This window comes from Elgaria multicarinata, chromosome 2, assembly GCF_023053635.1.
Source record: "Elgaria multicarinata webbii isolate HBS135686 ecotype San Diego chromosome 2, rElgMul1.1.pri, whole genome shotgun sequence".
In the NCBI taxonomy this organism is placed as follows: Eukaryota; Metazoa; Chordata; class Lepidosauria; order Squamata; family Anguidae; genus Elgaria; species Elgaria multicarinata.
In genome coordinates, this window is record NC_086172.1 from 85,744,124 (window position 1) to 85,770,219 (window position 26,096).

The following is a 26,096-nucleotide window of genomic DNA, read 5'->3' on the forward strand; positions in this document are numbered from 1 at the left end:
CTAATTTAGATGGACTTGAAAGGGGACTTGACAAATTCATGGAGGATGGATTTGTCGATGGCTATTAGTGTTATCACCCAGGACCCTGAGCTCTCTGATTCAAGACCCATTCTAAGTAGACCCTCCACCATTAGATGCTGCACAACAACCCCTGGATCTCAGTCTGTGAGGAATGGACTACTGACTCTTCTGAAGACCACGGAAGCCTTGCAGAACCTCCACTGACCAAGTCCCTGCAGCCCAACCTCCTGCCACCTAGGAGCTTATGGCCACCTAGAAGGAGCTTGTGGTGGCACTCAGGAGCACTGGCCCTTTAAGTGGAATGTTGCAGCACTTGGAAGGTGGGACTTCTGTCTTGATTCTCCTGGCCAGGCAATAAGATTTTGGCAGCAGCTGCAGCAAGCCAGTGCCGAGGCAACGTGTTCCTTCCGCTCTCAGTTGTAGAGTCGCTGCCCAAGGTCCTGAAGCTCTTACACCCTGACCCAACACTCTTGTTCCTGTCCAGAGTCCTGGCCTTATTCCAGCTCAAAGGTGGCTCAGGCAGCCCTGGGCCTGTCTCCCAACAATCTCATTTGGGCCATCACCTCCACTTGGCGATAGAGATCGGTTCAAGTCATGATGGCTTACAATGCCAGTTAAAAGGCATTACAGATCAGGGCAATTAGCCATGATGGCTTTATGGGCTCTCCAGGCTCAGAGGCAGCATGGGGAGCTATGGAGATGGATACTGCCTTCACACCCTGCATGTGGCTTTCCTGGAGGCAGCTGGTTGGCTACCATAGGAAACAGGCGGCTGAACTAGATGGGGCTGTAGTCTGACCCAGCAGGACTCAGGTTCATTTCTTCTGAATACAGCCTGGCATTTAAGCCCTGGTTTCCAGGATCATAAATATGACGAACAGCTTTTCTCATCCAAGAATAACATGACCCCATTTGGCTAAAATCAATCTCTAGTAAAAAAATAAGTACAGTTTCAGCAAGATTTGCCTACAGCCTGGCCAATTTTTCAGCATGCCAGTTGTTTACTTTGTTCTGTAAGCTAGCATGTCTGGATCTTTGTGATACTTGGGTCTGTCAAAGCTGAATAGCCACAGAGAATTCTGCATCTGTTAGTTGTTCACCTGCTCATGTTTTTTCTTGACAGCTGTCAGTTCAGCATTCAGTTGATCTACTTCTTTTTGAAGGGCATTTTCAGTTGAACTTCTATGAACAAACACAGATAACAGACATCGTTCCTTTCTTAACTGTGGAGATTTTTTTTAAAAAAAAATCTAGAACAAATGAACCATTGTACAAAATTGATAATGTGAAAAATTGGTAGTTTCTTATAAACCTTGATCTATACTTGGCAATGGAGATACTCTTCTGGAAACCCTAACTTAGCCATTCCCAGCCTGGTGCCCTCCAGATGTGTTGGACTACAACTGCAATCATGCCCACGTGGCCAAAGGCTATGCTGACTGGGGATGATGGGAGTTGTAGTCCAACTTATCAGTGGAGGATGCCAGGTTGGGGAAAGCTACTCTAAAGGAAGTCTTTCATGAATAAGGGGCCCTGACTGGGGAATGTTGTTCTAAATGTATTTTATTGGATTATTTTCAATGGATTCTCAGGAATCGTACATGTGCCTGGCTATAAATAAACAAATAAAATATAAGAGCTTTCACCCAAAAGAGCAGAGTATTGGAGGTCTACCTGTATCTGGGAGGATGGAAGAGTGATGGCAAAGTCAGTGTCATACTCCATTGCAGTGAGGATTAAATAGTACAAGGAGGAATCTTTGATTTGTACTACTGAAATACATGCTGACTTAGTCCTCTTACAATGGGTTTGATACAGCAAAAGCCTCCAGCAGATGGAAGGGTATCTTCCATCAGCAGGAGGCTTTCGATTTTTGAGTTTGAGCAGGGGAGAAAGTGATCTTTGCTGATTCCCTTCCTCTGCGGTCCTCTTTGTACCTTGAAAATCTGCTCTGAAGCATTGGGGGACCCTCTGAAATAGTGCAGAGATGGTGATGGGGGTGCAGAAGAAATTGCCTCTCCATCTCTTTCCACCAGTGGGAGCATTCACTCCAGTTGGGCATGCTCCTACTGGCAGACTAATTCTCTGGATCCAACCCTATAACAATAACAGCTAACAAACCAACCACACTGCCATGGAGACCCAGTGTAGTGTACTGGGTAGAGTATTGGACTGATACTCAGGAGACCTGGGCCGGATCTACACTACTGCTTTAAAGTTTTTAATAACAGCTTTATAGCGCTTTAAAGCAGTTAAAGCGCTTTATAACTGTTATAAAGCGCTTTAAAGCAGTAGTGTAGATCCGGCCCTGTCTCCACTCAGCCATGAAGCTCACTGTGGGCTACTTCGTGACTCTCAGCCAAAACTACCTCACAGGGTTGTTATGAGGAGAGGAGGAATATCATGTATGTTGCCTTGAACTCCTTGGATGAAAGGCAGGCTATAAATGTAACAAATAAATGAATAATAAATGAATAGTTTGACTACTGGATAACCTTCTCCAACTTTCATTGTACTGCAAAACTTCACTGAGTTTCCTTTCTTTAAAATGCAGTGTTGGAGGAGATAGCGGTGGGCACACAGCCTGCCCTGCGCCCCTTAAGCTAGCCTGTTGCCTTCCGGTGTGGTGGAGGATGCCACCCATCGACAGTACCAAAGGAAGACTGAGCTGCCAGTCCCATCGTCTTTTGTATATAGAAAGGGAGGGGGCACTAGCTTGTCCTTTGCCTCGGGCAGCTGAATGTCTTAGGCCAGCCCAGATTCAGGCTATGTGTAGTTAGGAATGTGAAACATTAAGTGGCTTGCACTATATGTGTGACTCATAAAGATGAGCTCTGAGAGAATCGGCCTGTGCTTTCTCTGATCTGCCTGTGCTTTCTTGTGATCTGGTAATGATGAGGACTGAACACATTCTCTCCCCTGAGAACACTGGCAGCCTCACTCTGATTGTTCCCTGCACTGGTTCTGGCTTGCCATCATCTCTCTCTGTCATGCCTTGTGGGATAGCAGCATGTTTTTCCCCAAGATGAACATTGCTCTAAGTCAGAATGAACTCTTGCTTGACTGTCAGTTCTAAACTGCACAGCTGAAAGTTGAGCTTTAACTCCAGTTTGGAAAACCAAGCAGAGCAGCAACAACCAGCAAGACTGATGGTATTGGGAAGCCAAGCCAGGAAACTATATAAGAGCCTTTACAGAATCAGTTTAGTGGATAACAGATGCATAGGTGTTACACATTTACAGTGTGGAAATCAGGTGTTGTCCATCACAGGAAATCAGGTATCAACAACTTCTGTTGCTGAGGTGTTTACATCTTCCCAGCCAGCACTCAAAATATATTATGTCAAAACACAATTCTTCCCTCAGCTAGTGCAAGGAGGATAAGCATGATCACCTATTAATGTCTGCAGGACAAGTATGGCTAAAGTCACAGGAGTAGAAGCTGGTAAAAAGAAAAGGTTGGCAATGCCATTTAGGCTTCCTTTTGGTGTCAGAAAAGCAGGGTACAAATCCTAAAACAACAACTATAGAATAAACAAATGTTTGAATAATGAAGGATTTCAGATAATAGTGATTCTATACTATTCGTTCCTGCCCCCACCCTGCCCTGGACTTCAGGAGAAGTACTTCCCATTTAGCAGTTCAAAAGGGACTTCAGCCACAGCTACAGAGCACAATATGTATCCCTGGAATCCTAGAATAAAGTGAAGGCTATTCTTCTAAAAAGGCATGGTGGCTGCCCTTGGCCACATGCAGTTTATTCACGTTATGGATCACAAATCTTGAATGGGTGGCATGCTTTTGTTTCCATTGCTTCCTTCAGAGAGAGGGAGAACGGCATTGTTTGCCCAGCGATTCATGGGACGAACTGTGAAGTGGAACACTCCTTTCTATACTTTAGACCTAAGAGTTGCTGCAGGAAAAAGGGGCGTTGCTAAGCACTTAAAAGGTTTGGGGCCGAAGCCTTTAAGGCACAAATCAGCATAAAAGTACATGTGCTAATTTAGATCTATATATGCAAAACCAGAAATTATTACTAGGATTTCTTTAAATTTCACAAAAGGCAAAGCCAGCCAATTAATTTTCCATCAAAAGCATACCAAACAAAATTAATTAATTAATTTGCACACAACCCAGCCAGCCATCCTCCCTGGGTCTGGACATCATGACAACCTATGCCTGGCGAGGGTAGGCAGTTTGCAACTGGCATGGGCAGGGAGGGAAAACAAGCCACCAAGGCTTACTTCCCCTCTATGATTGTGCGAACTTGGTCAATGCATTGGTAATGGCTGTGAAAAGGTGTGAACCAAAGCACAAAAAAGACTGGCTAGTAAGTTTTATCATGGACCCCTTCACACACATAATCATGCAGTTAAGCTTAGGGGGGAAAGCTGCCATTAGCAGCAATGGAAGGGATATTTTTCCTAGGCTTAATTACTATGCAAGGGGGATGTGGAATGTGTGTGTGTTGCAGCTTGTGGGGAAGAGAGGGTTAAACTTTTCCTTCTCAGCTGCAATCTCCCTTGAAAATTGTTCCTGCCTGGCAATTAAGCTGGGGGGTAAAAAAAACTCAATAGACACTCAGGGATGTGGGGAACAGGCCTAGGGCCTTGGAAAATAGATTAGGGGCCAGGGCCCCACGGAACTAGGCCTAGTAATGCCTCTGGCTGGAAACAAGGAAGGAATTCCTGCAGGAGGCAACTTACAAATCAGTGACATGGACCGAAACAGAGCAGACCTCGGCAACCTGGCGCCAACGCTGCTATCTTTCCGGCGCCAGGTTAAGACTTTCCTCTTTGTCCAGACATATGGCAGCACATCTTAATCACCCACATGTTGTTGGTTTTTTTATGGTTTTTAATGCTTTATGTGTGTATGTTCTGTGTTTTAAATTTTTAAATTTTGTATACTTGTTTTTATCTCAATTTTAGAATTTCTGTAAACCGCCCAGAGAGCTCTGACTATGGGGGCGGTATATAAGTGTAATAAATAAATAAATAAACCTCTTCATGCAATAAGTTACATTGCAAGCAGAGTTTTCATCTAAGGAGCTGTCTCTGAAGAGTCATAATTTTGACTCATTTAGAGCCATTCTACACCTTATGCAGAATGAAGCGGTAGACTAAGAGGGTAGTTTCCGATCGCAGGGAGGAGACTCCTGTTTTTAAGGCACCCCATGGTAAATGTTCCCTGCTGTAGAAAACTAGCACATCAGAGGCAGGACCACCTAAACCTTTCCTTCTGCTAGTTCTTTTACACACGTTTCTTTCCTAATGTGATAGAATCCTACACCTCTAGCCTGAAATGGCGCAGCCCAAGAATTCAGTCTGCTAAGAGCCTCTTCTCACATTACGTTTGCCATAAAGTAGGACCACTGTTGCACAGCTCCTTCCCCTGGCACTTGGATAATGTGAGACCATACAGGAAGAAGCCACCTGGCAATTCCTCCTCAGTTGCCACCACTGGGGGATGCTGGTATGAGTTGGAACTGAACAGGCACCACACTGGAGATCCCACCTCGGGATGACTATCTCTAGTTTTCCACCTAGGTTCTGGCTGATCTCTGCTTGGAGTGCACTGTCATTTGGCTTGACCACAGGATGCTGCTCTTCCATAAAGCAGGTGAATTGGCTAATGATGTTTTCAATCCCATCTCTGTGAGAGATGTTGGAATGTTACCTCGTATGGGCAACCCATTTCACTCATCGCTGGATATTATCTGTACCTCCTGGTAAGGCAACTTGGTCATCCTGGGTGTATGTAATTTGATAGCTAGAGCCCCCCACCTTTGCCATTTGTATTTCTACAAGGCCCAGTTTTTCACACCCGTATGTGTTTTGAAGTATACTCCAGTTTTGCCCAGCTTTCTGTCACTCACTTCCTTTGTGGTGCTTTCTGCCTGGATTTCACAAGCTCCTGCAAAATACAGCCAAGCCGGTCAGATGGATCTTTCTGGGAAGCGTTTTTCAGCCCCTTGATTTCCAGATTCTTCTGATGCAGCAATAGGAGCAGGGCACGTGGATTTTCCACCAGTTTTGGGTTCTGCAGCAGCATGCGGGATTCCCTACAAAGGAAGTAGAATGCCAGAATACTAGAATACTGCAACTTCAAGGAGGACCTCTTTGGCTCAGATAACAGGGAAGCAAATCATATGAGAGGCTAGAGACAGACACAATTGGGTGTTTTTCCCCCTGAGAACTGAAAGCAGCATGAAAGGATTGCTGCTCATGGTTTGTAAGCCCATGCTGCCTCTTGTAAATATTTTTGTATTCTTTCAAAAATCTGCAAAACCTGTTTGACTAGAGGTGATAACAAGTCCTCATGGATTAGGGCAAGAGTGGAAAACATGGCACCCCTAAGCCTAGTCTAAGGTGGCCTTCTGCAAACAATAATTCTAGACCTCTGGTGAGAGTGACCTTTTCCAACCCCAGCAGCCACTGGGTGGAAAGAGAGAAGGCAATGTCAGACAGAAGGAGAGGGGGAGAGAGGCCATGTTCAGACAACACAAGTCAACCCTGTGTTAATAGTCAACTCTTTAGGAGTTGACTAAATCACTATTTAGGAGGTACTCTCAACACGACATGATAATAGTCATCCGTGGAATTGACTATTAACACAGGGTTGACTATTGCCCACCTCCACCCCCTCTCTGCCCTCCCCACCAAATAGCAGTGCCTGTTTGCATGAGAATCCTCCTTGAGGTTGGGTCCCACCACTGACAGAATCCAGCACAAAGGGGGATTCTCATGGGATGTGCCATCCCTGGGTGGGCACTACGATCAATGGTGCCCCACACACTCCCAGGGACGTGCACATCCCGTCCCTGGGTGGGGAGCAAGAACCTCTCCTGAGACTGTCAAGATGCTTGCAACCCGCCCTCCCTGTTCTCCCCAGAGTGCTGTCGAACAGGGACAGGGCATGCGCAAGGATTTCTCCTGTAACTTGGAAGCCAGAGGAAAGATCCTTGTGCTCCCCTGTCCCCATTCGCCACCACTTTGGGGAAAATGGGGAGGGTGGGCTGCAAGCATCTTGACAGCCTCAGAGAGATGCTTGTGCCCCACCCTCCCCAGGGAAGGGTCATGCACCTCCTTGGAAGCACTTGGGGAGGTGCCAATTGCGGTGCCTCGCCCAGGGGCTGCCATGGTTGGTGGCTTCCCACGTGCTTCCCGAGACAGCTGACTCATGCCTATAGAGTCCTGCCGGGCAAGAGCGGCAGGGTTTTCTGCTGCTCTTGCCTCACGACTCTGTAGGCATGTGAAGTAGTCAACGGAGCTTGCCACAAGACACAGTATTCAACATCAGTTCTGCACACTGTTGATTATTTGTGTTGGTTATTTCAGGGAAATAACCAACTGGTGTGGAAAAGGCTTGCCAGATGACACAACAGTCAACGGTTGACTATTTAAGCAACCGTTGACTATTGTGTCATCTGAACCCAGTCAGAGAGAGAGAGAAAGACAAAGCACGGCCCAGCCCACTTTGGGCTCTTGCTGGACTCACCTTTAGCACGTCACCCCTGGTAGATTACCCACAAGGGGAATGTGTCTCTCAATAGAAAAAAGATTTCCCACCCTAGCTTAGGTAGAAAGTTTGATATAAACCATCTCTATAGTCCACTTGCATTTCCCCCTTATTCTTTGGATTGATCACCTGTAGTCTAATGAGTCCCCTCCCAACCTGCACATATCTTCTGCATGACCTTGTTTTCTGTTTTGCATCAAGTGAGTTTCTCTTGTCCACTCAGAATCCTTCTTGACTCTCCATATGTTGGAATAATTACAGAATGTCTGCTATGCAGGACTATGTTCAAAAGCCTCCAATATCTCCTCTTCCCTCCTCCTTGCTATTCAGGGTCAGTTTATTTGGCTCTAGGAAGCAGGGATTCCTGTGATATCTTGGCTCATCTGAGATCCGGAGGTTCTTTTACCTGTCTCCATCTGTCTCCTATTCCTTCCACTTGATCTCACAAGCGGCAAATTGAGTGGTTTTGTTTGTGTTTGAAATCCTTTGGTTGCCATGGGATGGGAGGAAGGGAATTAAATAGCTAAACTATGCAACTTTGTCTGCTAGATAAAGGCAAAGGGATGGAAGAAATTACACCTCCCTCCTCCCCAGCCCCTTTAATATCCTTCAGAAATAATAAGACTCTTTCCCACCTCAGCCCAGATGTAACAAGAAGAGAGGAAACAGCATTTGCTGACAAGCTCCTGCTAAAGTAAATCAAACTGCAATTCCCAGGTTGCTTAATCCAGGAATTGCCAGGGACAAGCGAAGCAACAAGTATGCTGCCTCCCACACACTCATTATTTCTGCTGTTGCTTAACAAACCAGGAACATCCCATTCCTGGGCTGTTTCATGATATACAAACTGGGAAACTTGGGGTTGTTTAAGGGTTAAGCAATCCAGAGTAAACCAAACAACTGTCCATATTTAGTTTTTGGGTTATTTCAAACCCATAAACAGGATTCCTCCAGCAGAGGCATGACATGGACTGAAGTGGTTCATCTCTTTCTGCAGGTAGGCCTCCCACTCTTGCTCTAGTGTTACCATCATCCAAATATGGTTCCAATTTAGTTACAGATAATTGGTGCAGGTGCCTAGGGCCTTCCTAGACGAGGGTTTAGCCCTGTGCGAGGCCTGGGCTCCTTGCTGTGCGTGCAGATGATGCACAGGGGATCCCGGGGTCAGGCCAGGCTAAACCCTCCCTTGACCCGGGATAACCGGATTCGCTCGTGGCCCAGTTTTTCCGTAGCCCCAGGCTGAGCCAGGGGCTGCGGAAGATCTAGCTAGTTCCGTGGCTTTTCCCGGCTGCTCGCTTATTCGTGAGTAGCCAGGAGAAGCCGCATACTGGGCACAGTGCTCCATAGGAGTGCTGTGCCCATCAGGCTGGGGGGGGGGGTCACGGACGGGGGGCGGAGGGGGCATTGGACATGGCGAGCGGGGGGGGTGGACAGGCGAGCGGGGGGGGTGGACATGGCGAGGGAGGGGTGAAGGACAGGCGAGCAGGGGGGTGGATGGGTGAGCGGGGGGTGGACGGGCGAGCGAGGGGGCGAGTGGACGGGTGAGTGAAGGAGCGAGCGAGCAAGGGGGCGAGCGAGCGAGTGGATGGGCGAGCGGGGGGCATCAGACATTGGGGGGAATCGGGGGCAGGGGGAGCGGGGAAACCTTTTTTAAAAAAAGACTTACCTTATCATTGGTGCGCTCCTGCGTACATGGCCCCTTTAAGTTTTTTTTAAAATGGCCGACGCGACGGGGCTTTCCCTTACCCCATCGCGTCTCACGTGTAGAAAGGGGTGACGGCCCGCGCTAGCTGCAGCGCAGCCTCGCTCCTTCTCCTCACCGGATTAACAGGTAGGTCTAGCAAGGCCCTTAGTCTTTTGCTTGCTCTCTGTCAGTTCCATTCCTGGCTAGGCTGGCTGCTGCTGGGCAAAAAACCTGCAGGGCATGCTCTCTTTTCAGGAGAGCTGTGAGCACACCTCTGGCTCCCTCTCCTGTCTCTTCTGTGCACATGTTCAAATAGTCACTTCAGACATTACTGTAGGGGGAGACAGTGTCCAGAAGCACCACTCTGCCTGACTCCCAAATATAGGCCTGGTCTGCTTCCCCCAAACCAATCAAGATCCAGCATATATTATGCAAATGAGCATCCATGGAGGACACCCATAGGCAAGAGCAGTCCCCCCCACCGCCAAATTTCTTCCCACAACTATGGAGACCTTCCTGCTCTGTTGCTAATCTCATTGAGGCGACGGGAGAGCGAGAGCAGAGCACTGCAGCATGATAGAGTGAACCAAGCCCCTTCTGTACTGAAAGTGTAAGTTATCACTTGATCCTCCAGAGCAATGGGAAGCTACACACACACACACACAGAGGTCAAAACCTGGTGGTGGTGGTGGTGGTGGTGGTGGTAACCCTTAGTATTTTAGCTGTTGATAGTTGCATAGAACAAACACTGTGATAGGAAAAGCCCACTTTGTGATATTTTGCCATATAATGCATCTCTTATAGGGATGGGGAATGTGTGGCCTAAATGTTGTTGGACTATAAGTCCCATCATCCCTCACTATGCTTGCTAGGGCTCATGTGAATTGTAATCCAACAACAAATGGAGGGCCACCTGTTCCTCACCCCTGTATTATAAGTACAGGAGTCCTTTTGAGTTGAGCCTGTGAGCTCAATCTAAGAACTGCTGACATTGTTCCAATACTTCATAGCAATATTATTTACTATGAGAGCATCAGAAAAGTGCTAGAGAAATGTCAACAGATATGCCTAGATAAATATTTATTTATTTATTTATTTAGTAAAACATTTGCATCCCACCCTATATCACTGGGAGCTCAGGGCGACATACAGATAAAAATAGGAACAATGTAAACATAAATATACACAGCTAAAAACATATTAAATCATTAAATTAAAATTAGAATTTTTTTCAAAGCAATAAAAACAATTACAACTATGTGTAACCGTGGAGAATTTAGCCCTCAGAGGCTTTGATAAAGAGCCATATTTTAACTTGGCGTCAAAATGAAGGCAGCGTTGGTGCTAGTCGGACCTCCAAAGGGAGGGTATTCCACAACTGGGGTGCCACAACGAAGAAAGAAAGCCCTCTTCCATATCCCACCATAATGTCTGTCTCACGTTGGTGGGATGCAGAGGAGAGTTCCTCCAACAGATCCCAGATCTTGGGCAGGCATACGTAGGGAGAGGTGCTCCCTCAAATACATGGTACTGAAGTCAGGACATCCAGTTATAACACTCTAAGGGCACAATCCTATGCATGTATGGCTGGGGAATGCTGGGAGTTGTAGGACTTTTCTTGTGCCCTAAATCAGCCTTCCCCAACCTGGTGGTCTCCAGATGTGTTTGACTACACATACTATAATGCCAAACTCCCAGGAGTCTGTTGTTAACTCAGACCTATCAAGACACATATTATGTTGTGCCAATTACATAGAGAAAAACACTTACACTTTAAAGTCTATGGTGGAGTTGGTATGTCAACAACACTTACTGTTGTTTCAGGGGTTCATTTGCAGTTGTAGAAGAGCTAGAGAAGCTGTCAAATCTTTGGGTATTAGTCCTAGGACTGAACATCACGCTGCCCCTGCTGATGACAGGATGTTCGCTCCTGTCTTCCCACCGGAACTGGCCGTTAACATCACCATTATCTATTTCGGATTTATTTCCCTCCACTGGCTTAAATCTAATGCTGGAATGTCGTTCCCTGTGGAAAAGAAAAAAAGCCACACAATGTAGGAGTTCTTTGCCCACTTTGAAAACTTTCTCTACACCTTTTCTATTCCTGTCAGTTGTAACCACTGGTCTCAGGGCTATATTACACATTAGATGTCAAGTCAGCAAATCTCATTCAACACCAAGTATACCCTTGACTTCACAGGGCACCTCAGCCAAGGTTAGCTTCTGGATCAGTGTAATTGTCTGATGCATGTTTTTGCAAACATGTTTTGTCACTTTCGTATCTGATATGTTTATGTATGCATGTTTATGAAATTTGGTGTATGAAGTGGCTATCATTCCTCAGTGTGCATTTCCTTGACCGTGTTATTCTTTTACCCCCCTCATTCAAGATAGTAGAGATAGTTGGTGACTGAAGGAATACCTCAGAACAAAACATTCTGGTTCTGACAGAACGTCTGGAGGGATATATCTTGGAGACACCAGAGCCCCCAAACTATGTGAATTCTGCAGGAAAGATTTCAGAACATGTGTGGGCAGTAATCCAGTTTCCTGTTCCCTACTGTAAGGCACAGTGAGGCGGATGCCTCAGGCAGCTGACTTGGGGTGGCATGTAAGGGCAGCAAACTGTTAGCTATTTAATTCATTATTATTGTATTTTTGCTACCAGGAAAGGGGATTTAACTTGTGAGTTTTTCTGTCTCAGGTGTCAATGTAAATCAGGGGTTCAATGTAAATATCATATCTATATATATAAAATCCCAGAGGCCTCCTCCAAGCCACTTATGCAAATAGGAGAGAAGGCAGAGGCAGTGGATTGGCCTACTGGTTGGGGATGTCACAATGACATCGCCAACCAGTAGGCCAATCCACTGCCTCTGCCTTCTCTCCTATTTGCATGTTCTCTTCTATTTGCTTTTATAGGCTATTTGCATGTTCTCTCCTATTTGCACTTATAGGCCAATCCACTGCCTCTGCATTCTCTGCTATTTGAATGTTTAAAAATTCTGAGCTCACAGGGCCTTCTATGGAAGTTCCAATAATAATAATAATAATAACTGCCATCTAGGGAAGTTCCAAGATAGAAGGCCTCCAAGCCACTTCTAGGTTTTGCCCTCTGGCGCCTTCTAGTGACGTTTATCGGAACTGCGGCCTTTTATGGAAGTTCCAAGAAAAATAACTGCCAGTAACTTCCAGCTTAGCAGAGGCGCCAAAACCCACTAATCTCCTCACCAGACTGCTTCTCCTCACAATTAGAAAATTGTGAATATGCCCCCCAAACGTAAATGAACTGTTGTCGAAGATGCAGCAATGAGGGAACTGGCTAAAAGGCGAAAGGCAGAGCGAAACAAAGCCCAACGTGCAAATTGGTCTGATATACAAAGAGAACGTGACCGCCTTTGCTATTGTGTAGCAATGGCCAGAGTCCGATGGTTTGAGGACATAAAGTTAAAAATTATTGATGGGAAAGAACAGGGGAAGTTGGTTGAAAATGTTACAAAAGTGTATACCAAAAATATTGTATTCAAAGAAGTGCTAACAAAATAAATACACCTGTTGTATGACGGGCTTTTTTGCTAGTATTCAATAAGAGTGCAGCTATAAAACTCATTATCAAATGCATATATTACAGGGAATAGCAGAAACTGGTATTATTGACAACCGTGAACACTGAAAATCCCAGATACATTTTGTGAATGTTCAATAATAAGATTATAGATAATTGCATGGGAATGCTGACAACACCAGACACATTTCATGAATATCTGAAACTGCAACAGTAGACCAATGAATGCTGATATCAGCAGCAACATCTTCAATATAATCATTATGTGATGTATTCAAAAAATGTTACATATGTAAAACAGCCAATCAGTAAAAACATTTTTTCAAAATGCTTTGACCAAGCATATAGTATGTCTGTGTTTTTTATTTACCTGAGTATTTAAGAAAAACACTTTCTTACAAAAACCATTCAGGTGTCACGTCTTATAATAAGATGAGTTGTATAACAAAATATGTCAATAATATAAACAACTTTTTTGATAAGTGGCACTGGAAGTATAATTCTAGAGATGACTGTTTCAAATAGGATGCCATTGTTGGTACTTATATTAAAAAAGCAAAAACAAATGCAGTTCAGGGTTATTTTTCTTTGACTTGAAGTTGAAACATTGTTAAGCTCTGCTTGCATAGCTGAGGTTAAGAGCAGTGCCGTTTGGTATCCACAGCAGATGTGTTGAGAGTGTTCTGTTTAAAAGTTGTCCTGCTTGGTTCTATTGGTACTTGGAATCCTTTGCAGAGATTAAATAATTTTTGTTCAAGTTACAGACATTAAAAACTGGAATATTTTTAAAGCCTGTATTGACTATATTGCAGCTACTACAATACTAGAGAATCATAGAATCATAGAATAGCAGAGTTGGAAGGGGCCTACAAGGCCATCAAGTCCAACCTCCTGCTCAATGCAGGAATCTACCCTAAAGTATCCCTGACAGAAGGTTGTCCAGCTGCCTCTTGAGGGCCTCTAGTGTGGGAGAGCCCACAACCTCCCTAGGTAACTGATTCCATTGTCGTACTGCTCTAACAGTCAGGAAGTTTTTCCTGATGTCCAGCTGGAATCTGGCTTCCTTTAACTTGAGCCCGTTCTTCCGTGTCCTGCACTCTGGGAGGATTGAGAAGAGATCCTGGCCCTCCTCTGTGTGACAACCTTTTAAGTATTTGAAGAGTGCTATCATGTCTCCCCTCAATCTTCTCTTCTCCAGGCTAAACATGCCCAGTTCTTTCAGTCTCTCTTCATAGGGCTTTGTTTCCAGACCCCTGATCATCCTGGTTGCCCTCCTCTGAACACGCTCCAGCTTGTCTGCGTCCTTCTTGAATTGTGGAGCCCAGAACTGGACGCAATACTCTAGATGAGGCCTAACCAGGGCCGAATAGAGAGGAACCAGTACCTCATGTGATTTGGAAGCTATACTTCTATTAATGCAGCCCAAAATAGCATTTGCCTTTCTTGCAGCCATATCGCACTGTTGGCTCATATTCAGCTTGCGATCTACAACAATTCCAAGATCCTTCTCATTTGTAGTATTGCTGAGCCAAGTATTCCCCATCTTGTAACTGTGCATTTGGTTTCTATTTCCTAAATGTAGAACTTGGCATTTATCCCTATTAAATTTCATTCTGTTGTTTTCAGCCCAGCACTCCAGCCTATCAAGATCACTTTGAAGTTTGTTTTTGTCTTCCAGGTTATTCGCTATCCCACCCAATTTTGTGTCTTCTGCAAATTTGATCAGCGTTCCCTGCACTTCCTTGTCCAAATCATTAATAAAAATGTTGAAGAGCACTGGGCCCAGGACTGAGCCCTGCGGTACCCCACTCGTTGCCTCTCCCCAGTTTGAGAAGGTTCCATTGATAAGTACTCTTTGAGTCCGATTCTGTAGCCAACTGTGAATCCACCTAATAGTTGTTCCATCTAGCCCACTTTTGGCTAGTTTGTTAATCAGAATATCATGGGGCACTTTGTCGAAAGCTTTGCTGAAGTCAAGATATATGACGTCCACAGCATTCCCACAGTCCACAAGGGAGGTTACCCAATCAAAAAATGAGATCAAGTTAGTCTGACAGGATTTGTTCCTGACAAATCCATGTTGGCTTCTAGTAATCACTGCATTAATTTCAAGGTGTTTACAGATTGACTTCTTTATAATCTGCTCCAGAATTTTCCCAGGGATGGATGTCAGACTGACTGGTCTGTAGTTCCCAGGTTCCTCCTTTTTGCCCTTTTTGAAGATAGGGACAACGTTAGCCCTCCTCCAGTCGTCCGGCACCTCACCCGTCTTCCATGATTTTGCAAAGATAATAGACAAAGGTTCTGAGAGTTCTTCTGCTAGCTCCTTCATCACTCTAGGATGCAGTTCATCGGGCCCTGGAGATTTGAACTCATTCAAGGAAATTAGGTGTTCTTTGACCAGTTGTTTATCAATCTCAAACTGCAATCCTGCCTCCTCAACTTCTGCTTCACCTTTAAGTTGCAGAATGTATTTTTTAAGGAAAGAGGGGAAAGAAAATGGGTTGATGATTTAGGTAATCAATTTCTGAAGTTCCATTGGGAACTTTGGAACAAATATAAAAAGGAATTGCTCTCAAGCAGCTCCAATTTAACACCGGTGATAATGTTAAAGAATTTTCCTGAAGATTTAAAGAATAGATTAAGTAAAGTTTTAATAGAGAAAAATAAAATGAAATTAAGAGAATGGTTAAGAGGGATGAATACAAGAGAGAAGATGGAAGAGGTTTTGAAAGATATAAAATTAACGTGGTTAAATTATGGGCAATTGGAACAATGGACTAAAAATTGGGTAAGAGAAAATGGAGAGAGTGGAGAGAGGACGAAGTTTGAGCAACTGATTGAGAAAATAGAAACCGATAAGGGACAAAATATAGGGACAAAAGGCTTAATGAGTCAATTATATGATATATTACTTGAGAAAGGAGTGTCGGATAGGGTAGGAAAATTGGTTTGGGAGACAGATTTAAAGATACAGATAGGACAGCAGAGTTGGGAAGGACTATGGAAACAGAGAGTGTTGAGAAATATGTCAGTAAGAATAAAGGAGAATTATTATAAAATCTTATGGAGGTGGTATCTAACTCCGGTTAGATTAAACAAGATTAATAATCAGCACTCAGCAGATTGTTGGAGGGGTTGTGGTGAAAAAGGAACGTATTTACATATGTGGTGGGATTGTAAATTTGTGCAAAAGTTGTGGAAGATGGTGTTTACTGAGATTGAGCAGATTGTCGGACTGAAAATAGAGGACACACCAAAGATTGCATTACTCTCACTGCAAGAAGATCTTAAATGTACTAAAGAAACTAAGGAACTGATAACGAATTTGCTGACGGCTGCAAGGTTAATCATAGCTAGGAACTGGAAGACACAAGGAGATTATTGTATTGAAGAATGGTATAAAGAAGTGTGGGATATTGCTATTAATGATAAATTGACATGTAATATTAAAATGAAAAGAGGTTTAGCAAAAAAGAATGATTTTGAGGGAATATGGAAAAAGTTCTTAGTATTTGTGTTTTCTAAGGGAAGCGGGAAACCACCAACAGAAGAAACTATGAGTTTTTGGAAACAGGAATGAGATCCCGAGGTGGGGGGTGCACTTTTATGTTAAGCATGAATATGTTTAATAGATTAGTTTGAATATATGATATAAATGCTATTTTATGTTTATGTATTATGTTTTTAAATTTGTTAACTGATGTAAAAGTCAATAAAAAGAATTAAAAAACAAAAAAACTTTTGCTTCACTTTTTCCTTGGGGTCATAGACCCGCTTTTGGGAGAAGACTGAGGCAAAGTAGGAATTGAGCACTTCAGCCTTTTCTTTGTCATCTGTTATCAATTTGCCATCCTCATTAAGCACTTGAACCACCATTTCTTTCCTCTGTCTTTTACTACTCACGTATCTGAAGAAAGCCTTTTTATTGCTTTTAGCATCCCTTGCTAATCTCAGCTTATTCACAGCTTTAGCCTTCCTGACACCATTTCGGCACTTCTGTGCCACCTGTCTGTAGTCTTCTTTTGTAGCTTGGCCTTCCTTCCACTTCCTATATGTATCCTTTTTTGTTTTCAGGTCATCTCTAAGCTTTTTGTGGAGTCACATTGGTTTCCTCTGTTGTCTTCTATCTTTTCTCCTTGTTGGAATTGTTTGTAATAGTGCCTTTAAAATTTCCTTTTTAAAATACTCCCACCCATCCTGCACTCCTTTTCTCATTAGGCTCCCTTGCCACGGGACCTTACTTATCATAGTTCTGAGTTTATTAAAATCAGCTTTCCTAAAATCCATGAACTCTTGAGGTCAATTTGCTATGCACAATCTTTTGGATAGAAATCAAGCTGGGAAGACAGTTATGGCAGATGGGGGAGAAAAAATAGTTATTTTGGACTGCTTATGGGCCTTAACAAAGGATGTTACATCGTCAGTCACTGATACCAATCCCAATTGGTCACTAGGTATAAACAGTTGGGATTGGTACCAGTGACCAATGATATAGCATCCCTTGTTAAGCCCCATAAGCAGTCCAAAATAACTAATTTTTTCCCCATTCTAATTCTGAGAAAAGAAAATTACCAGTTAATGAATTACCAAACATTGAGTCCAGGCCAGCTGATGTGATTTTGGTCTATTGTATAATGAAGCCCATGGTAAGAGATGTTACTGAGAATTTCCTCTCCTTTCCAGCACAATAATCCTAAAATTAACAACTTGCTTACTGTGTTTAGGGTGGCAAGCTCCTTGTTTGGGGAGTGTGCTTGCCCTCCCCATGCCCCCCCTGGCGCCACCACTGGGAGCTAAGGTGAGACAACAGAAAACCAGAGAGGAGATGGCTGTAATAATCAATGTAAGGGCACGAACCAGAGTTTTTACCAATGGGCTGAGGGGAATTCTCATATATTTTTACAACACTCTAAAGAAGGAAGCAACAGACTGTATATGGAGAGCAAATAAAGCTTGTTCAATAGGGTGGATGGTGATATTACCAATGAATATTATGGAGAGTATGTATGTGTTTAAGAATGCTTATAGGTTGCCTATAGGACAAAAGAGCCCTCTTAAAGTGGCTTAGAAAATTAATAAAACCGGAATAAAACACAATTTCAATCCAATTAACAACTTAATAACTAATTAAGTTGGACTCGAGGAGGGTTTAGAAGGAGAAATGTGAAGTTCCATCTTGGACACGTTGAGTATCGTAAGAGTAAGAAACTACACCTGCAGAAGAGGAGCAAGATAAAGTAGCTGAAGAACTAGTATAGAAATTTGGCTGGATTCTAAGTCACTTCCTGGGCTGGTCCATACATGAAAGTACATCACTTACTTTTTCTACATGATGCCTGGCAGCTGAATGTATGAACTGATTCCATTAGAAGCATTGTGTGTGGGATAAATGAAACATTCTGTTTGTGAAGCTGTATTTAAGAAGACCCATTCACACATGCAGGTTACTGCATGCACTTGGTCTGGGGGACCTGGGTTGAAATTCTTTCTTATGCAGGCTTGGGCAAGTCACACTTTCTCAGCTTTAAGCCTATGCGGCAGGGTCTTGCTATTTACTGTTTTACTCTGTACAGCACCATGTACATTGATGGTGCTATATAAATAAATAATAATAATAATAATAATTCCCCATATATAAAAGGCGGAGAAAGCAATGCCCCATCTTTCAGGGTTGCTACAAGGGCTCTCAATAAAGCCCATAAAGCACTCTGAAAATATTTTTTGTTGTTTATTCGTTCAGTCGTTTCCGACTCTTTGTGACTTCATGGACCAGAAAGAAAAGCTTTTCATTTTGTTGTTGCAATAAGAGTGCAACCCCTTAAAATGTAACTCTCTCCCTCTCTCTACCCCTCAAAATAGGATATAATAACCAAATAATTGGGGTTGCTTGCTCATATTTCCCCACAATAAATAGCTCCTAATCCCATGCCCAGCCACCCCACTCTGTAACTCACATGCCTGTCTTTCTCCTGCTGTTGCTACACTCTAGAGGGTGGAATGAGGGCTTTGTGATCCTAGAGTCCTGGTGGTTGTATCTCTGTACCCCAGAGGCCTAGTAAGGTCTTTGTTGAGGTCACCATAGTAACACAGTAAAGGGAGGGAGGAGCTAATGAATGCTGCTGTGGGAGGGAGGCTAGAAGGAAAAAGCCGCAAGAAGAGCAGGTTAACTTGGGCCCTGCCTTAAAAAACCTATATCTGTGGAGCTTAATAAAGAGGAAGATAAGGGAGGAGGAGTTATCCGTTGCACTGTAAGGCTGGTTGAACTGTATGTAACTTTCTCTTTCCTGCTGAGCAAGGCATTTTGTTTGGCTTACTGTATCTATGACTTTTTAAAAGTATCAGCATTGTATTGACAGTTTGGAATAGTGATAGTAGCGTCACTTAAATGTAAGTACATAATATGAGTAATACCCACCCACCCCATACACACAAATGAATGTGTGTGTGGAGGGAGAGGTAGAATGGAGCACAGAGGTGAGTACTTGGTTCATGCATGCATGTACATGTGTAGTCCCTCATTACCCCCACATTATTCACGCTCAATGGCTTGTGCCTAAATATGTGAACCGATTGCACAGAGAAACGTTGTGCTTGTAGTGATGGGAAGTAATATGAACATTCTGTTTTGGAGAAGCTCTCAGGAGCTGCATTCCAGTGGTGGGGGAGGTCGAGGGCAAAAGGAGTGGGGCCCAAAATCCCCAAATGCCAGCATATCTTAGTTTAAAGTTCTTATTGACACTAAGTCTTAGGAGAGGCATTTCAACCTTTTAGAACGGGGGAAAAAATGCACAAAAGCTGCAAAGTCACGAAATGATTGGAGATTGGGGGGGAAAGGTGTAGGGTCAGGGGGAAGGAGGCATGACCTTCAGGGGGCAACTGAACTGGGACCCCTGTTGGGTTGGATTTGGCCCCTGAGGTTCTGCACCCCTGCTTTACATGATGCTATAATCACTATGGTGAACACGCATTTCTGAACCACCTTGTGATGAATAGGATCCCAGAAATTGGATTTTTTTGCTTTACAAAGAAAGTTATCTGATCATTCATTTTTCATTTTAAATATGAAAATACACTGGAAGTATAATCAATGGCAAAATAAGTAAGGAAATATTGGTGGGTACTTAGAGCAGATCGGCACTTGGACCCAAGCAGAATGAGGTTAGTTCTTCCTGTGACAAAAGGGGCAAAATAGAAAAATAATTGCAGAAGCTTCCCAGGCCTCAAAATATGACAAAACAAGTCAATGCAACATTCTTTAAAAGGATGCAAAGATATCCCCAGTGGAATTTTGTATAGATAGGATGCAGTAAGGTGTCTGTTTAAACGTGGACTGGTTTCTCCATTTTGGGTGGAGACTTCATAAAATGCTACTTGGCTGGGTTCCCAAGACACGTAATTTTGCAGAGTTGGCAAAGGAGCTAAGGCAATACATTATTAAGAATTAGCTAATTAAGGCAGGGACATACATTCTCAAACTGAATAGAATAAAACCAAATTTTATTGTTTTTATGGTAACCGTTACTTTTTACCGAAAAAATAGAGAAGTAGGTGGTCCTAAGTTGTTCATCACCAGTTTTCCAGAATCCCACAGTCACTTCTGCATATGATACTCTCATCCTGGCCTCATGGTTTATCTGCTTTGGGAGAATGAGAATTTTACTTGCCTTTCTGCCTCCTTAGGGAGGATGTGGCGTTAAGGCTTGTGAGCCTTAACTCCCAATTTCCCTGCTCTTTAGTGCTTGGTTGAAAGCTCTAGAGCCTTAACATTCTTTTGTAAACAATAGGCTTTTTGTTTAATGAATTTCATGGCTTTGTGTAATGGCTGACTGGATATTATACAGTTGACAACCAAGTCAGCCTCAGCCAGGATGTTACACCATGTTGACATTCAATATAAAATCAAAGCTAGTGTTATGTGTTCAACCCACTTTTCAAATTAATAAATGAGCCCTAAAAGTTATGCTCTGATGATACTCGTTTGAACTTTTTAATAGCCAATGTCCAGAGATAAAAGCTTTTTATCACTGCATCATGAAAAGGAAGCATTTCATGTTTTGTGTCAATATTTGGAGACAACTTGAAAAATTGTTCTACTGGAATTAAAAAACCCTGATTAATTCTGGAAGCACACAAGATGATACAGAAAAATATTATATATTTGAATAAGTTTTATACTGTTAGTTTTACTCTACCCTGTGCCTGTTTCTCTTCCCTTTCTTCTCTTCCCCTTCTTATTGTTTTATTATGATTCTATTAGAATGTAAGCCTATGCGGCAGGGTTTTGCTATTTTATTGTTTTACTCTGTACAGCACCATGTACACTGATGGTGCTATATAAAATAAATAAATAAATAATAAGTTTCAGTTTACTATGTTAATTAGATTAGCTCATTTTAAGCTACGTGCTTTTTCTTCCTGTTTGGCTCTCAAAGTTTGTGGTCAAGTTTCAAGCCCACATAGGCTGCATTTTCACCTATAGATATTTACTCAAAAAGTAAGACCCATTGAATTTCTTGGTTCTTGAAAAGCAACATACTTGCTTTTAGATTTGCCAGTCTCAGCACTCCATGTGTGCTATGTATGCCTGCTGTCCGTATAGTTCCCTGCAAGGCCCAGGCAGGGGAGGTAAGTAAATTAAACCCAGAGATGGCGGGTGGAATTCCATCAAGTTCAGATGAGAGCGGTAGCTGTAGAACATGGACTTGCCAGAGTGGTGAGGCCAGTTTTCTGGCAGACTCAGCCAGGCAACTTTATGGCCTGTTAGTCCCTCTGTTTGGTAGCCTGCAGGAGCACATGCCTCATAAAGCAAATGGGCAAATTATTATGGTCTGCCACTTTGTTTGTCTTTAGTAGTCCGTAATCCAGACCTCTTCAGAAGGGGGAATAGTGTTATGTGGTTGGGTCAGTCTAAATTATCTCCAGGGATCCCTTACTCAGTGCCTCTGATCGCAAAGAGATTGAGGATTTCCCCCAACTCTGTAACTCTTGAACTTACTAGGCCTGTTGAAAATAGATTTTAAAACATAAGAAGGAAAACAGTGAATACCCCTTTTAACTTGTTAAACCAATGAAAACATGCCACACAAGAAGTCTTAAGATATGAAGATTTATAAAGAAAAGTAAATGCAAAAGTATATCAGATGTAGAAATGAAATGTCAATACATGTGCATATTATGCAAAATACACTACAGTTTAACTGTTTCTAAGGCCTTTTAGAAAAATAGTGTGACTAGATTGAAAACAATGTTGTAGGCCCAGAAGCACTTTGAAAGGTTTAAAATTTGTACTTAAAATTTACACCGGCCCAAACTACTTATATGAAGTATTTGAAGACTTTAACTTTGTAGCAGTATGGTCCAAACTCTTAGAAAAAAGGAAGGGAGCAGTATGTGTATATGGGAGGGGGGTTAAAAGGAATGTATAGCTATCTATTCCAAGGAGAGATTTGAAGATCAGGTTATCATGGATCCAGAGGAAAGTTGAAAGAGATCTCTCCTAGAATCCAGGGTGTAGAACTCAGCAAAGTCCAAGTGGGAAAAATTAATCCAGATAGAGAGTGTAGAAAATATTTTTAAATGGAAAGTGCTGTGGAGCCCAACCTTCAACAGTGAGTAAAATCAAATAGGGGGCGAGCCATGTGCCTGGGTTAGAAAAGTTGGCCTTAAGAACATAAGAAATGCTGGATCAGGCCATGGGTCCATCTAGTCCAGCACTCTGTTCACACAGTGGCCAACCAGTTGATGGCCAGGAACCCACAAGCACAACATGGTGTAACAGCACTGCCCACCCATGTTCCCCAGCAACTGGTGCACACAGGCTTACTGCCTCGAATACTGGAGATAGCACACAACTATCAGGGCTAGTAGCCATTGATAGCCTTTGCCTTTTGGGAAAAGATATCCCAAAATAGTTTCAAAGCCAAGGGAAAACATGTTCCAAAAGAGGACTCTTCTTCTCTCAAAAGGGAGGCAAGAACCAGGCCGCAGTATGAGCTTCCATATGCTTTCATTTGCAATAAAACAAATATTTTTAAAAAAGTAAATTGAATTTTAAAAAATGAAATGCTATTCCATCAAATATAAGATCAAAGGAAAAGGAAATCATCAGGATTTTAATTAGGTTAGCCCTCATATGATCCCAAAGGGTGGACAAAAAAATCGCCAAGGTTTTTTTTAACAAACGCTTTGGCTGAAGGAGTTTTTTTCCCTTTTCTCCTTTAAACTGCCCTCCTTCCCTCAATCTTTCACCAATCTTCTTGAAATTTTCAGGTTATGTAAAACCAACATTTCTTTCTGGCACTTGTAAATTTCAGGAAGATTGGTGAAACATTTTATTTTATTTTATGAATGTTAGAATGACCAACCCCGATTACCCCTTTATCATGGTAGAATGCTTTTTTCCCTGTTGAACCTTAACTAACTGTGTGTACTTAAATGTAAGCTTGTTCTGAGAGTCATTTTGGCTGAGAAGTGGCACAAAAATTCTACAAATAAATAAATCATCCATCATTCTGTTTACCAAGTGGCCAGACAGATGTCCACAGGAAGCTTATGATCCTAAGTACCACTCAGAACTGTCTAAAATCTGAATAGGGGCCAGAACAATTTTTATACTGTTTTTATGTTTTTTTTAATTTTTGTATACTTTTAATGTTTACTATTTTTAATTGTTGTGAACCGCCCAGAGAGCTTCGGCTGTGGGGCGGTATGTAAATGTAATTAAATAAATAAATAAATAAATAAACAAGGGATTGGAGCGCCTAAGGTGGTGTCCCTGATCAGGCTTACACTACTGGGGGTTATTTTTGCAGGGACTTCATTAAAGAAGAAGTAACTTTCCCGCAGTATTGTAAGGATCATTGCCTCCCCTCCTCAGTGTCATTTCATGCAGCAGCCTGTGGTCTTATCTTTGAATCTATTTCAAGCAGCACCTTGGATCATCTACTCATGCATTTCCTAGTATTTAAACTATTCCCTGCCCAGCTGTTTTGCTCCCACAGATCTGGTCCAATCTGCAGTTTGGGACTGCTCTTTGCATGTGTGGACTGTGAATGCACAAACGTACCAGACAAAGAAGAAAGAATTTGCTTCTCATAACACAGCTCAAGCCACTGGTACAGATACAGTGTTAAATGAGGATATTTTCCATGGAATCTGAAACCTCCAAGATTGCATTCCAGTTGGAATACTCCAGGACTGTTTAATTGGATTTGTCAGGGTTAGGCAGGGTGGTCCATTCAGGCAAATGCATCTAGTATTCTTTTACTGGGTATTTCCCTATTTCTTTTTAGTCTCAAAACTGAATAAAAGTTTGTTGACGTAATGTTAACTTTTAACTTTAACCTCGTTATCTTGATACCTCTTTGCCTTTAATCTTGGGGAAGAAGATACAACAAAGCATATTTGTAGAGATTTGTCATCTAATTTACATTTTGTTTGAATGGGACTTTATCCCTTTTGTGTTTGCAACAATGGACGTTTAAATAACACTTGAATGACCACAGATTTCCCCATCATAATTTGAGCTTGCTTTTCAGCACCAGGAGTTCAGTGCAGTCTTAACCTGTGTTGTTACTTATTGGTGGAAGGAAAGCAGAGTGTTAGAATTCCAGGCTGTCAGGAATTACAATGAGAAAAATGTTCAGTATGCTCTTCATTTCTGCCTTGTGACCAGCCGAAGAATCTGACATTTGATTTGGCTTCTTAAGTATGTTTGGTTTCTTTTCTTTTATTCTTAAAGCTAGAGACCCTAGCTATCATAAATATTTGTCAATATGGAATCAAAAGTACTCTATCCTTATCTGATACCTGCAACACCTACTAGTGACTCATTCAAATTGTGCAATCACCATTTTATCACCATTTTGGAACTGTGACGATACTGCAGATGTCACAGCTGCAAGATCGGGCCTAAATTTTTAACTTTTCCGTTTCTTACTTCATTCCCTGCCTCTTATACCACCTAGCCCAAAGAAGAGTTCTGGAGAACTTGCACAATCTTTTGTGGCATTTTGATCAGACCTAATAAAGATATTGCCTAACTGTGGAGTTTGCTTCCCTCACCCCCACCCCAAATATGACAACATCTGGAGGCATGGGGCAGGGTGCTATCAGTATGCCAATGACACCCAAATATATTTCTCTATGCCTTCAACAGCAGCGTCAGCTACGGACAGTGTGTCTCCTCTGAATGAATGCTTGGAGGCAGTAATGCGCTGGATGAGGAAAAACAAACTGAAGCTGAATCCAGACAAGATGGAGGTGCTTACTGTCAGAGGCCCCAACCTGGGTTTGGAGGTGTGTCAACCAGTTCTGGATGGGGTTACACTCTGCCTGAAAGACTGCATTCGTAGCTTGGGGGTGTTTCTGGATCCGTCGCTCCAAATGACAGCCCAGATAGATGCGATGGCCAGGAGTGCCTACTATCAGCTTCAGCTGATACGCCAGCTGCGCCCCTTCCTAGAGTTGGAAGTCCTAAAGATGGTAGTGTACATGCTGGTAACTTTGAGGCTTGACTTCTGCAATGTACTCTACATAGGTCTACCTTTGTGCCTAGTCTGGAAACTTCAACTAGTGTAAAATATGGCAGCCAGATTGGTCACCGGTACATCTAGGGGTGACCATATTACACCAGCTTTAAAATCACTACAATCACTGCCAATTAGTTTCTGGGCGAAGTATAAAGTGTTGGTTATTACCTTTAAAGCCCTACATGGTTTGCGTCCAGGTTACCTGCGGTATTGCCATCTCCCATACAATCCGCCCCGCACACTCAGGTCCTTTGGGAAGAATTTACTTCAGCCAGCAAAAACCAAATTAACAACTGTTACCCAGAGGCCCTTCTCTTCTGCTGCTCCCAGACGGTGGAATGGCCTGCCAGGAGAGATCCGCCGACCCAATGGTCTTTCTGAATATAAAAATGCAATAAAGACAGATCTCTTTCAACAGGCCTACCCAGTCGAATTTTAAGATGTCTGGTTGTTATTTTAATAATGTATTACTTTGATATGTTTTAAACAGTTTTATGTATTTTATAATATTTTTGTATTCTATGTTGTTCCCTGCCTCGATCCAGAGGGAGAGGCAGATAATAAATAAATAAATTGTATTATTATTATTATTATTATTATTATTATTGTTATTATTATTTATTCTGAGCTCACAATTTATTTATTTTTGATGTAGAATTTGGGTCTCAGGATTCTGCTCAATTTAAGTAATGGGCAATTAATTCTATGAGTAATAGGCGTATTACTCATAAAATTATATAGAAGTATATTTTCTTTCTCTTTCCACTAACCCA

At 42.6% G+C, this 26,096-nt stretch overlaps 1 protein-coding gene across 1 annotated transcript in view; it reads right to left on the reverse strand.

Annotated features, from left to right (window-relative positions):
- Nucleotides 1–20,485, reverse strand: part of LMNTD2 (lamin tail domain containing 2) — a gene marked incomplete at its 5' end in the record, with an annotated part of 47,469 nt that extends 26,984 nt beyond the window's left edge. Inside the window, 4 exons of the mRNA XM_063118401.1 lie at nucleotides 1,122–1,203; nucleotides 5,899–6,084; nucleotides 11,039–11,251; nucleotides 20,466–20,485. Coding sequence (XP_062974471.1) covers nucleotides 1,122–1,203; nucleotides 5,899–6,084; nucleotides 11,039–11,251; nucleotides 20,466–20,485 — 501 coding nt within the window. The remainder of the gene's footprint in view (nucleotides 1–1,121; nucleotides 1,204–5,898; nucleotides 6,085–11,038; nucleotides 11,252–20,465) is intronic.
- Nucleotides 20,486–26,096: the final 5,611 nt, after the last annotated feature.